The sequence below is a fragment of the Anolis carolinensis genome, chromosome 5 (genome assembly GCF_035594765.1).
Source record: "Anolis carolinensis isolate JA03-04 chromosome 5, rAnoCar3.1.pri, whole genome shotgun sequence".
Classification (NCBI taxonomy): domain Eukaryota; kingdom Metazoa; phylum Chordata; class Lepidosauria; order Squamata; family Dactyloidae; genus Anolis; species Anolis carolinensis.
In genome coordinates this window covers 5,303,460-5,316,676 of record NC_085845.1, presented here as the reverse complement: position 1 = coordinate 5,316,676, position 13,217 = coordinate 5,303,460, and the positions used below count along the sequence as shown (strand labels likewise).

Sequence of the window (13,217 nt, the reverse complement as noted above, 5' to 3'; positions counted from 1 at the left end):
GATTTCACCTGTATTGCCATGGCTCACTGTTATGCAATCCTGGGAGTTGTCGTTGTGTAATGTCTTCAGCCTTCGCTGCAAAATAGTGCTGATGCTGCTTCACTAAAGTACAACTCCCAGAAGCCCATAGCATTGAACCATAGACAATGGGGTCAAACGGCATTCATTCTACACAGTGTAGAATTTTTAAAAAATAGTCCAACCCTTGCCATGGAGGAAAAGCACAATCAAAGTATCCCTGACGGGTGGCCATCCAGCCTCTGTTGAAAGGTTTCCAAGGAAGGAGCTTCCACCACACTCTGAGGCAGAGAGTTCCACTGTTGAACAGCTCGTACTTCTTCTTGTTCTGGTCTCAATCTCTGGACCAAATGAGCCTTAACACCCAAATGCTGATGCTGATGAACTGCCCATCTAGGTTTAGAGCAGGCATGGGCAAACTTGGGCCCTCCAGGTGTTTTGGACTTCAACTCCCACAATTCCTAACAGCCGATAGGCTGTTAGGAATTGTGGGAGTTGAAGTCCAAAACACCTGGAGGGCCCAAGTTTGCCCATGCCTGGTTTAGAGAGGGTTTGGGTGCCTACCTCTTAAGGCTCATTTGCTCCAGACACGAATCTATATATATAAAAGAGTGATGGCATCACGGCGACCCACAAAACAACAAAACTACAGGCCCCCCAACCTCAAAATTTGACAACACAACCCATCATCCACGCCTCTAGGTTGATACAACAAAAAGAAAAGAAAAATAAAGTCCTAATTAGAGCGAGAGGAATAATTGCTTTTATCCAATTGCTGCCAGTTAGAAGGCTAAGCTCCTCCAACTTGGTCTCCTAGCAACCCAATAAAAAATAATAAAAAACACTAAAAATTAATACAATAAAATCCTATAATAACAGAAAATAACTAAAAATAATACAAGAAAATAATAAAATATAATAAATAAAAATATAACTTACAATAAAATTAATAAAAAATTGCAAATAACGTCAAATAAAAATTACACAACAATTTTTAACCAATACCACCACCACTTTGCCACAGCAACGCGTGGCCGGGCACAACTAGTAGGATATAATAACTTTATTGTTGTTGTGCAATTAAATTCAATGCTTTCCCGTGCAGGAAGACACATCAGAACCATCCCAACTGATGGCCATCCAGCCTCTACTTGGGTGCGCTCGAGGCTAACTTGGTTTTGCAATTGCAGGGCCTCCAGCCATGCCAAAGCCGTGTCCCAGAGCTCCGGCTGCTACGACAGCGACAGCCCCGAATTGTACCACGGGGAGGAGAACGCGGACTACGCGAGCGGCCAGAGCCGGGGCTCCGACGGCGGCTTCGACCGGTCCAACGCGGTGCGCGGGTCGGGCCTCCGCAGGCAGGCCATCCAGAACTGGCACCGCCGGCCGTACCGCAACAGCACCGAAGGGGAGGAAGGGGACGTCTCCGACGTTGGCTCCAGGACGACCGAGTCGGAGGCCGAAATCTGGGAGACGGAGCCCAGGGTGCAGCCCGAGGCCCAGCAGGTGAACTTCTCCCGGCCTGGGAACAACTCCCGGCTGCCAGGTGAGTCAGGATCGCCATTGATCCCAATCCTGAGACTTAAGGATGTCTCCCAGTGACCTCAATCAACACTCTGTACCAAGCACATCTTTGCCGTTCCAACACACACACACCCTCACCTAGAGTGCATCTACACTTGATCATTCATCTATATATATAAAAGAGTGATGGAATCCTGGCGACCGACAAAACAACAAAACTAAACACCCCACAACCTCGAAAATTGACAACACAACCCATCATCCACGCCTCTAGGTTGATGCAACAAAAATAAAAGAAAAATAAAGTCCTAATTAGAGGGAGAGGAATAACTGTTTTTATCCAATTGCTGCCAGTTAAAAGGCTAAGCTCCACCCACTTGGTCTCCTAGCAAACCACTCACCCAGGGGACAGGCAGAGTTAGGCCTCACTTAGGCCTCTTCCACACTGCCTATAAAATACAGATTATCAGATTTTAACTGGATTAGATGGCAGTCTCAAGGCCCTTCCACACAGCTATATAACCCATTTATAATCTTATATTATCTGCTTTAACTGGATTACCTGGACTCCACACCTTTACCCTTTACCACCAATTCCTCAATACTTTATTTCCCATACCACCATACTTCTCCACAGCAACGCGTGGCCGGGCACAGCTAGTAATCTATATAGATATAAACTAGCTGTGACCGGCCACGCGTTGCTGTGGCGAAGTATGGTGGTATGGGAAATAAAGTATTGAGGTATTGGTGGTAGTTAAGGTAAAGGGTAAATAATAATAATAATAATAATAATAATAATAATAATAATAATAATAATAATAATAATAACAACTTTATTTTTATACCCCGCCCCATCTCCCCGAAGGGACTCGGGGCGGCTTACATGGGGCCTTGCCTGATCCAACAATATAATAACAATAACAAAACAGTAACACAATTATCCCAACAATAAAAACATCAGCATCAATAAAACAGTCATTAAAATCAACATGCAGCATAAAATGTTAAAAACAGGACACTAATTCATAGATCTAGGCCAAAGTGCAGAATATTCTGAAATGGGGAGAGGTAGTTTCACAGCTAAAATGGACAATAAAGTGCAATGTAATAATGGCAACGCATCAACAATGGAGCTATTTTAGAATGGGCAGATAAATCAAACCCACAACAATTAAACATCAAAGGCCTTTTGGAAGAGCCAGGTTTTTAGGCTCTTCCGGAAGGAGAGGAGGGTAGGGGCCTGTCAGGTTTTCCCCTGACGGAGCTTAGCCTTCTAACTGGCAGCAAGTGGATAAAAACAATTATTCCTCTCCCTCTAATTAGGACTTTCTTTTTCTTTTCTTTTTGTTGTATGAACGTAGAGGCATGGATGCGGGGTTGTGCTGCCAAGTTTAATGTTTCTGGGATGTGTAGTTTTGTTGTTTTGTCCTAGGCCAAAATTTCATTACCCTTTTTTATATATAGACTAGCTGTGCCCGGCCACGCGTTGCTGTAGCAAAGTCTGGTGGTATGGGAAATAAAGTATTGAGGAATTAGTGGTAGTTAAGGTAAAGGGTAAAGATTTTATCTTACATTAAGTCCATTATAAATGGGTTATATAGCTGTGTGGAAGGGCCTTGAGTCTGCCATATAATCCAGTTAAAATCAGATAATCTGTATTTTATAGGCAGCAGGGAAGAGGCCTAAGTGAGGCCTAACTCTGCCTGTCCCCTGGGCTGAGTGGGTTGCTAGGAGACCAAGTGGGTGGAGCTAACTGGCAGCAATTGGATAAAAACAATTATTCCTCTCCCTCTAATTAGGACTTTTTTTCCTTTTCTTTTTGTTGTATGAACGTAGAGGCATGGATGAGGGGATGTGCTGCCAAGTTTAATGTTTCTGGGATGTGTAGTTTTGTTGTTTCGTCCTAGGCCAAAATTTCATTACCCTTTTTTATATATAGACTAGCTGTGCCCAGCCACGCGTTGCTGTGGCATTTTTTAGGTGGTTCCGTGTATTAGAGAGGGGAATCCTTTGTTGGGAGGTGTTAGGTGGCCCTGGTTGTTTCCTGGATGGAATTCCTTTGTTTTCAGAGTGTTGCTCTTTATGTTGTGTTTTGAGATGAGAGAGTGATGAGTACCGAATGGGTTTGGACCTTCAAAGAGTGGGTGTTTCCCTTTTTGAGGGGGGGGATCCTTTGTTGAGCGTAAGAACATAGAGACGTGGATGAGGGGTTGTGTTGTCCATTTTCTAGGTTGGGGGGCCTTTAGTTTTGTTGTTTTGCCCAGTGGAGCGACACCATTATCCTTTTATATATATAGATGTAATGTGCATAATTAAGACCGAGTTAACAACAAAACCACTGGGCCAAATCACACCAAATTTGGCCACAAAACCAATCACTTTCCAAGGAGCAACCATCAAAAAGAAAAAGAAAACACCATGCCCGTATGTAGAAAGTGGCCAGGCTTTTAAGCTGCAAAACTATTCAGTGCAATTCAAGCTGGCCAAACAAAGATTCCCTCACAAAGGAAGTAGCCAGGCTTCAAAGCGGCTCTTTGATTGGAGGTGCTACTCCAGCTTGCCAAAAAGGATTCCCCTAGGTATAACACGGCCAGGCATTGAAGCTGCATAGCTATTCGGTGCAATTCAACCAGACCAACAAAGGATTAACCTTGGTAGAAGGTGGCCAGGCTTTGAAGCAGCAATATTACTTTGTACTATTGAAGGTGGCCAACCAAAGATTCCCTTAGGCAGCAAGCAGCCAGGCTTTGAAGCAGCGTGGCTATTCGTTGCAATTCTAGCAGCCCAAAAAACCATTCCCCTAGAATGCAAGTACCCAGCCTTCCGAGCAGCAAGCCTATTCCGTTGTATTTCAACTCACCAAACAAGGGTTCCCAGAAGAAGAAAGCAGCCAGGCTTTGAGGCTGCAAGGCTATTCACTGTTGTTCCACCTGACAAACAAAGGATTCCCATACTCCACAGCAACACGTGGCCGGGCACAGCTAATAATAATAATAATAATAATAATAATAATAATAATAATAATAATAATTTATTTATACCCTGCCACCAGCTCCCCAAGGGGACTTGGGGCGATTTACATGGGGCAGAGCCCGAACAACATGATCAGATAAAAACAACATACATACGATTTACAATATAACAAAATAAAAACAAAATACAATATACAACAGAGGTATTATAATAATTAATAATATCAATCAACCATCAAATACAATTCTGTCATCTACCTAGGAACTAAAGCATCTAAGCTGTCTCTTTCCAAGGGTTCTGAGCCCACAACAGTTAAAGTGATGTCAAACTACATTAATTCTACACCTCAAAAAGTGCAACTCCGAGGATTCCATGACATTGATCCATAACAGTTAAAGGGTGCATCTACACTGTAGAATGACTGCAGTTTGACACCACTAACTCTGATGATTCAGTACTATGGAATACTGAAAGACATAGTATTATAAGCTCTATCCAGCACTTTTAAATTTGAACATGTTTTAATGGTTTTTAACTGGGATTTTTTTTAACACTGTTTATATTTAATCCTGTTTTATTGTTTGTGTATTGATATATTTTAAATTGTATGCTGATGCTTTTATGTTAAGCCGCTTTGAGTCTCCTTTGGGTTAATAATAATAATATCTCTAATATTCTAGGCCCTTGGGAAGAGCCTGATATTCAGAGACGAATCCCAGACGCTTGGACCTAATGTGCATGTGTGCTGTGTTGTTATGTACATGTAAATAATAACAATACTAATACTACTACTACTAATAATAATAATAATAATAATTCTTTTCCCAAGAGCACTGCTCCATGACAGTTAAAGTGGTACTTGGACCTAATGTGCATGTGTGCTGTGTTGTTATGTACATATAAATTATTATTATTATTATTATTATTATTATTATTATTATTATTATTATTATTCTCTTCCCAAGAGTGCTGCTCCATGACAGTTAAAGTGGCACTTGGACCTAATATGCATGTGTGCTGTGTTGTTATGTACATGTAAATAATAATAACAATTTATTATTATTATTATTATTATTATTATTATTATTATTATTATTATTATTCTCTTCCCAAGAGCGCTGCTCCATGACAGTTAAAGTGGCGCTTGGACCTCATATGCATGTGTGCTGTGTTGTTATGTACATGTAAATAATAATAATAATAATAATAATAATTCTCTTCCCAAGAGCGCTGCTCCATGACAGTTAAAGTGGCGCTTGGACCTAATGTGCATGTGTGCTGTGTTGTTATGTACACGAAAATAATAACAATAATAATAATAATAATAATAATAATAATTCTCTTCCCAAGAGCGCTGCTCCATGACAGTTAAAGTGGCGCTTGGACCTAATGTGCATGTGTGCTGTGTTGTTATGTACACGAAAATAATAACAATAATAATAATAATAATAATAATAATAATAATTCTCTTCCCAAGAGCGCTGCTCCATGAGAGTTAAAGTGGTGTCAAACCACATTAATTCTACAGAGTAGATGCACCCAAAGTTTTGTCAAACTGCAGCCATTCTGCAGTGAATTTAGAATTCTCAGCCACCACTACAAATCCCAGAGTTACTACCGTGTTTTCCCGAAAATAAGACAGTGTCTTATATTACTTTTTGCTCCCAAAGATGCTCTAGGTCTTATTTTCAGGGGATGTCTTATTTTTCCATGAAGAAGAATTCACATTTATTGTTCAACAAAAAAATGAACATTTATTATATACTGTACAGTAGTTGTCATCACAAACCAGCATAACCAGATAAACTGTGAATCCTATTAAGAATTTCTTGTTACTACCAATATTTTCATGTACAACACTATGGTACATACATTTACCGATCCTACATGATCTAGTGTTCTGTTTGGCGGACATGCTTCCAAACAAAAACTTTGCTAGGTCTTACTTTTGGGAGAGGCCTTATATTTAGCAATTCAGCAAAACCTCTACTAGGTCTTATTTTCTGGGGATGTCTTATTTTTGGGGAAACAGGGTATCTATACCAATCAAATGGAATCATAATACTATAACTGTCCGTATGGGTGAGAATGTCTTATGTCCACTTTTGAGTCTCTTTTAAGAGAGAAAAGGGGGACATAAGTGATGATGATGATGATGATGATGGTCTGCCCTTTTCCGTTGCAGCTCGGTCTGACGGTGGGAAGGCCCTTCGCCCCGATCGCGGCAGCCCTTCTCGCTCAAACGAAGTCATCAGTCCCGAAATCCTCAAAATGCGAGCTGCGCTTTTCTGCATCTTCACCTACCTGGACACCAAGACCCTCTTGAGAGCCGCGGAGGTCTGCAAGGACTGGAAATTCGTGGCCCGGCACCCGGCTGTCTGGACCCGGGTGCTTTTGGAAAATGCCCGGGTGTCTTCAAAGGTAACGGCATGCAGGAGGAGAGAAAAGACGTGGATTTGATAGAATCATAGAATAACAGAGTTGGAAGAAACCAACTCCATGGCCATGCAGGAAAGGCACAATCCAAATACCCTTGACAGATGGCCATCCAGGCACTGTTTAAAAGCCTCCAAAGAAGGAGCTTCCACCACACCCATCCATCGGTGGAAAGGAGAAAATCTTCAGTTTCACTATTTCTTTGGCAATGATCCGTCCGGTTTTTCTGTCCACAGACACTAGAAATCTAACATCAATATCCAACTCATCTTCTTTGCATTGCCTTAAGCCTTTGAGGACAGCTATGTACGATCTTTTAGTCATTCTGGTGGCAGGTTTGTTTCGGGGTCTGCTCCAAAGCACCACCAGATAAAATCACAGAATAATAGTAGAGTTGGAAGAGACCACATGGGCCATCTAGTCCAACCCTCTGCCATGCAGGAAAAGCACAATCAAAGCACCCCTGACAGGTGGCCATCCAGCCTCTCTTTAAAAGTTTCCAATGAAGGAGCCTGTACCACACTCCCAGGCAGAGAGTTCCACTGTTGAACAGCTTGTACAGTCAGGAAGTTTTTCCTAAAGTTCAGGTGGAATCTCCTTTCCTGTCATTTGAACCCATGGCTCGGAGTTCTAGTATCAAGGGCAGCAGAAAACAAACATGTTATCTCTTCCATTTCACAAATTTATCCATTTCACATATTTATGCATGGCTCTCATGTCTTCTCTCAGCCTTCTCTTCAGCAGGCTAAACAGACCCAGTTCTTTAAGACGCTCCTCACAGGGATTATTCATGGTCTCCAGACCTTTGATCCTTTGAGTCGGCCTCTTCCTCTGGACACGTTCCAGTTTGTCAATATCTCTCTTAAATCATGATGCCAAGAATTGGAAACAGTGTGATTCCAAGTAAAGAGCTCTGAGCAAAGCCAAATAGAGAGGCACCATGATTTCTCTCAATCTACATATTAGACTCCTTCTGATGCAGCCCAAAATCCCATTTGCTTTTTTAGCTGCTGCATCACACTCTTGGCTCATGTTCAACTAGTTCTCCACAAAGACTCCACGACCTCTTTTACATGGATTGTTGTCGAGCCAGGCGTTACCTATCCTGTATCTTTGCATTTTATTTTTTCTGTCTGAGTGTAGTATCTTACGTTGGTCCTTGTTGATATCCATTTTGTAATTCTGTTTCCCTTTGTGATCCCCTCTTTTCCTTCTGCAGTTCCTAGTCATGCTTTCGCAGTGGTGCACCCAAACCCACTCCCTCACCCTCCAGAACCTGAAACCTCGGCAAAGAGGGAAGAAGGAGACCAAGGAAGATTACATGAAAAGCACACGGTAAGGGAGCGTGTTAGTCTCCTTGTGGAGAGAAAAAGCAGGGTATAAATAAACATCATCATCATCATCATCTGTTAGGGATTCCTCTTCAGAGGAGGAGGAAGGGGATCAGGAAAGTGTTCATAAATCTGAGGGTGAGTTGGAATCTGAGGAGGAGATTTTGCAAGTGCCCACATTTCAGGAGAGGCGAAAGGAAACAGAGCAGAGACATCGTTCAGCTAGAATAGCTGCCAGAAATGCAGCTGAGTAATTAGGAACTGCCCTAGGAGCTGTGAGGGGACTCAGGGCTATAAAGCAGAAGCAGGTGCAGCCAGCTCTTGCTGGTAACAAACTGACTTTAATGCCTAAGCCTTCGCTCCCCTTGTGCCTGCTTCAAGTCTGCATCTGGGAAACTGCTCCTAAGGATTTATTGCTGTTTCTTTGTCTGAAGTAAGACTGCTATTTGATTTGGGAGTTTATCAGAGACTAAGAGCTGTGTTTGCCTAAGACTTCCTTGCTTCCTTTTGCATTATTCCACTGAGTGTGCTGTACTTTATGTTTTGCTGAAGTAAAGCAGTTTTCATTTACTTACCACAGTGTTTTAAGGCTGTTCTTGAAAGACAAAACAAGACATCATCCTCCTCTGGTTTAGACTTGGTCCAAACATGGGAGTCCAAGCCACTTGCAGGATTAAACTAGAGGCATATAAAAGATTGCACAGCCTAATAATGTTTTGTTGTTGTTGTTTTGGTTATTAGGCCTTGTTGTTCCTTGGGGCGCTGATTCAAAACATTGCTTTGGATAGACCACATCAGCTCTAGTTTCTTAGACAGAGTTATCATGGTTTTCTATGTGCAAACAGATGACAACTGATAGATGGCATATGTTCTATTTCTCAAAGACTAGAGCTGATGGGGGAAACTGGTGCCATTTTTGGCAGATGAGATATTGTTAGGGATTCCTCTTCTTCAGAAGAGGAAGGGGAGCAGGAAAGTGTTCATGAGTCTGAGGGTGAGTTGGAATCTGAGGAGGAGATTTTGCAAATACCCACATTTCAGGAGAGGCAAAAGAAAACAGAGCAGAGACGTCGTTCAGCTAGGTTAGCTGCCAGAAATGCAGCTGAGTAATTGGGAATTGCCCTAGCAGCTGTGAGGGGACTCAGGGCTATAAAGCAGAAGCAGGTGCAGCCAGCTCTTGCTGGTAACAAACTGACTGTTTGCTCTCCTTGTGTCTGCTTCAAGTCTGTACCTGGGAAACTGCTCCTAAGGATTTATTGCTGTTTCTTTGTCTAAAGCAAGACTGCTATTTGATTTGGGAATTTATCAGAGACTAAGAACCGTGTTTGCCCTAAGACTACTTTGCTTTCTTTTGCATTATTCCACTGAGTGTGCTGTTCTTTATGTTTGCTGAAGTAAAGCAGTTTTCATTTACTTACCAGAGTGTTTGAAGGCTGTTCTTGAAAGACAAAACAGGACAGATATACCCAGAAAGAGGACTTACTGTATGTGTAGACCAGGCATGGGCAAACTTCGGCCTTCCAGGTGTTTTGCACTGCAACTACCACAATTCCTAATAGTTGCAATTGTGCAACAATTGTGGGAGTTGCAGTCCAAAACACCTGGAGGGCCAACGTTTGCCCATGCCTGGTGTAGATGCACCCTAACTCTGTTGTGGGTAGACACGCTTACAACATGTTAGCATCCTTGCAGCTCCAAAAGGTCCCATCGCATTATCCTGCAAAGTTTGGCTCAGCTGTGTAACGTGTTTCCTTCTCTTCCCGTTTGGACTTCTCTGCCCAGGGGCTGCCTGGAAGCCGGGCTGGAGTCCCTCTTGAAAGCCACGGGGAGCAACCTCTTGATTCTCCGGATTTCGCACTGCCCCAACATCCTGACGGACCGTTCCCTCTGGCTGGCCAGCTGCTACTGCCGGGCCTTGCAAGCCGTGACCTACCGGTAAGTAAGTGGACACACCTTGGACATTAAACACTGTGTCCAATTCTGGGCAAAGCAATTTAAGCGGAATATTGATGCCAAGCTGGAAGGGGTCCAGAGGAAAAGGGCAGCTAAAAGGATCAAAGGTCTGGAGACCATGGATCCATACGAAGAGCAGATTAAAGAGTTGTGCATGTTTAGCCTCCAGAAGAGAAGACATGAGATGAGCCATGTTTAAATATTTGAAAGGATGACATAAGGAAAAGGGAGCCAGCTTCCTTTCTGCTGCCCTGGAAACTAGGACACAACGGAGCAATGAGTTCAAATCACAGGAAAGGAGATTCCAATGAATGTTAGGAAGAACTTCCTGACTGTAAGGAGAACTCTTTGCCTCTGAGTGCGATGGAAGCTCCATCGCACCAAACATAGACTGGATGGCCATCTGTTGGTGGTGCTTTGATTGTGCTTTTCCTGCATGGCAAGAGGGTGCCCATGTGGTCTCTTCCAACTCTATAATTCTAATAGTGAATTCCTAATAGCTTTCCCTTGGTAAAAAAAAAAAGTACACCCAATGGGTAGAGTTCAGCACAGGTGGGGAATTTTGCCATTATCATCAATAAGGAGTGATAGAATGAATTAAAAATCAATTACATAATCAATATGGCTGGATGCTTGCTGGCAAAATGGAGCAGTTAGACAAATTTAGGGGAGCTTATTTTAAAGTCCAGGTATACTTCATTTAATGGCATTGTGAGCACTCAAGTCCACAAACTTAGAACTGAAAATGCCCGGCTTCTTTTGTAAAGAAACATAAAAATCCAGTGCCAAGAGAAAAGTGGGCTGTAAATGAAAGTATATAAATAAACAAACTAACAAATTAGGCAACAACAAGATCCCAGTTGGTTTTCATAATAATAATAATAACAACAACAACAGTAACAGTAACACTAATAATAATATTTCTTACCTGCTTCTCCCTGAGCCATGAGAAATAGAATTATTATTATTATTATTATTATTATTATTATTATTATTATAAATAATATAATAATTGTAGGAGCCCCGGTGGTGAAGTGCATTAAAGCACTGAGCTGGAGACCGAAAGGTCCCAGGTTCAAACCCCGGGAGCGGCGTGAGCAGCCGCTGTTAGCTCCAGCTCCTGCCAACCTAGCAGTTCGAAAACATGCCAATGTGAGTAGATCAATAGGTACTGCTCCGGCAAGAAGGTAACGGAGCTCCATGCAATCATGCCAATGGCCACATGACCTTGGAGGTGTCTACGGACAACGCCAGCTCTTCGGCTTAGAAATGGAGATGAGCACCAACACCCAGAGTCAGACATGACTGGGCTTAACGTCAGGGGAAACCTTTACCTTTTATTATTATTATTTTACTGACACAAAAACACAGCATGACTCAGCAAACAAGATCTGTATGTTGGATTTCATATCACAAAATCACAAGTTGAACACTTCCCAAACATTTAGGACTGTTGTTGTTGTTGTTGTTGTTGTTGTTGTTGTTATTATTATTATTATTGGCACCCATTTCTATCACTACCCAAACCCAAATCCCCTGCTCTTTACATTGATCATGGAATAGCTATTTAGGGTTTTGGTTATTGTGAATGGTGGAAGAATTTTGCAATCACCCCCCAAAAAGGCATGCATGGGCATGGGGTGTATTTACACTTGCATCTATCTCTAAATAAGATACCAGCCGCCGTTTGTCCTTTGCAATCCATCATTTTGCTGGGAAACTGCAAAACTGATCACAACCACCCTTTTTCCTGGGGAAGGTTCAATAACATTGTTTAATTTTTAAGCCTGAGGAAGCGACACGGGAACAGATGGGTGTTATTCTACCAGCGCCGCGGCTGGGCTTTATCCTTGGATAGGGGAGTGTGCAGTGGGGGAGTGTGCCATTGTCCCCGTGTCAAGCCTGTTTGCAAGATACCTTGCAATTATCTCCACTTGAGTCAGATGCGCAGATTGCCTTGGATTCGGAGGCTGAGCTGGCGGCAAAGAAAGACATCAGAAAAGAATCCGTGGGTTGCTTTTTGCAAAAAACAACAGAAGAGAGAGACAGATTTGGGGCTGCTTTTAAGAAGCCTTGCAGCCTCTCTTGATCAAAACCCAAAGTGATTATTCTAGATTTTCCGCCAAGTTTGCAAAAGTTACTTTTTTTGAATTATTTATCCAGTGGCATCACTAAAGGGATAAAGGAGGGCACGAAGCACACTGGGTGACACCACAATGACTGTGTTGTTGAAGACTTTCATGACTGGAATCACTGGGTTGTTGTGAATTTTCTGGGCTAGTTAGCCATATTCCAGAAGCATTCTCTCCTGACGTTTCACCCACATCTATGGCAGGCATCCTCAGAGGTTGCGATGTCTGTTGGAAACTAGACAAGTGGAGTCTATACCCAGAGTGGGAGAAAGAACTCTTTTTTACTTGAAGCAAGTGTGAATGTTGCAATTGGCCACCTTGATTAGCATCAAATGGCCTTGCAGCTTCAAAGCTTGGATGCTTCCTGCCTGGGGGAATCCGTTGTTGGGAGGTATTACATAGCTGGCCCTGATTGTTTCCTGTCTGGCATTCCCTTGTTTTCTGAGTGTTGTTCTTTATTTACTGTCCTGACAACACAATGACTGTCTACACAATTTCTATGCAGTTTTCCAACAAAAAAATAATGATTTTTTTATTTTAAAATATCCCTGTAGTTAGATATAACCCCAAAAAACATTTTTTTCCTAAGCCCAATTGTGGCATGTAATGCAATGACACATCTCCAAGGCTAAAACTCTATACTAAATTTACCTTTCCTAACACACAGGTGCTTTGATCAGAGGAATTGCCCAATTACAAAACTTTGCATCAAGTGGTTTTGTTGCACAAGCATGTGCTGTTTTTGTTACTGCAAAAAGGTTTTATCATGTAATTTTCTGGTATTTTATCTACAATATTCCCCTCCCCCTTTTTTAAAATTCAGATTTTTAACAGGCAAACACAGGGA

The 13,217-nt window shown here is 42.2% G+C and overlaps 1 protein-coding gene across 1 annotated transcript in view; it reads left to right on the top strand.

The window, feature by feature from the left end:
• The window catches only part of fbxo41 (F-box protein 41), a 115,052-nt gene that overhangs the window by 67,732 nt on the left and 34,103 nt on the right, over positions 1 to 13,217 (top strand). Inside the window, exons 5-8 of the mRNA XM_062981493.1 lie at positions 1,209 to 1,564; positions 6,704 to 6,939; positions 8,174 to 8,289; positions 10,068 to 10,220. Of these exons, the coding sequence (XP_062837563.1) occupies positions 1,209 to 1,564; positions 6,704 to 6,939; positions 8,174 to 8,289; positions 10,068 to 10,220 (861 nt within the window). The remainder of the gene's footprint in view (positions 1 to 1,208; positions 1,565 to 6,703; positions 6,940 to 8,173; positions 8,290 to 10,067; positions 10,221 to 13,217) is intronic.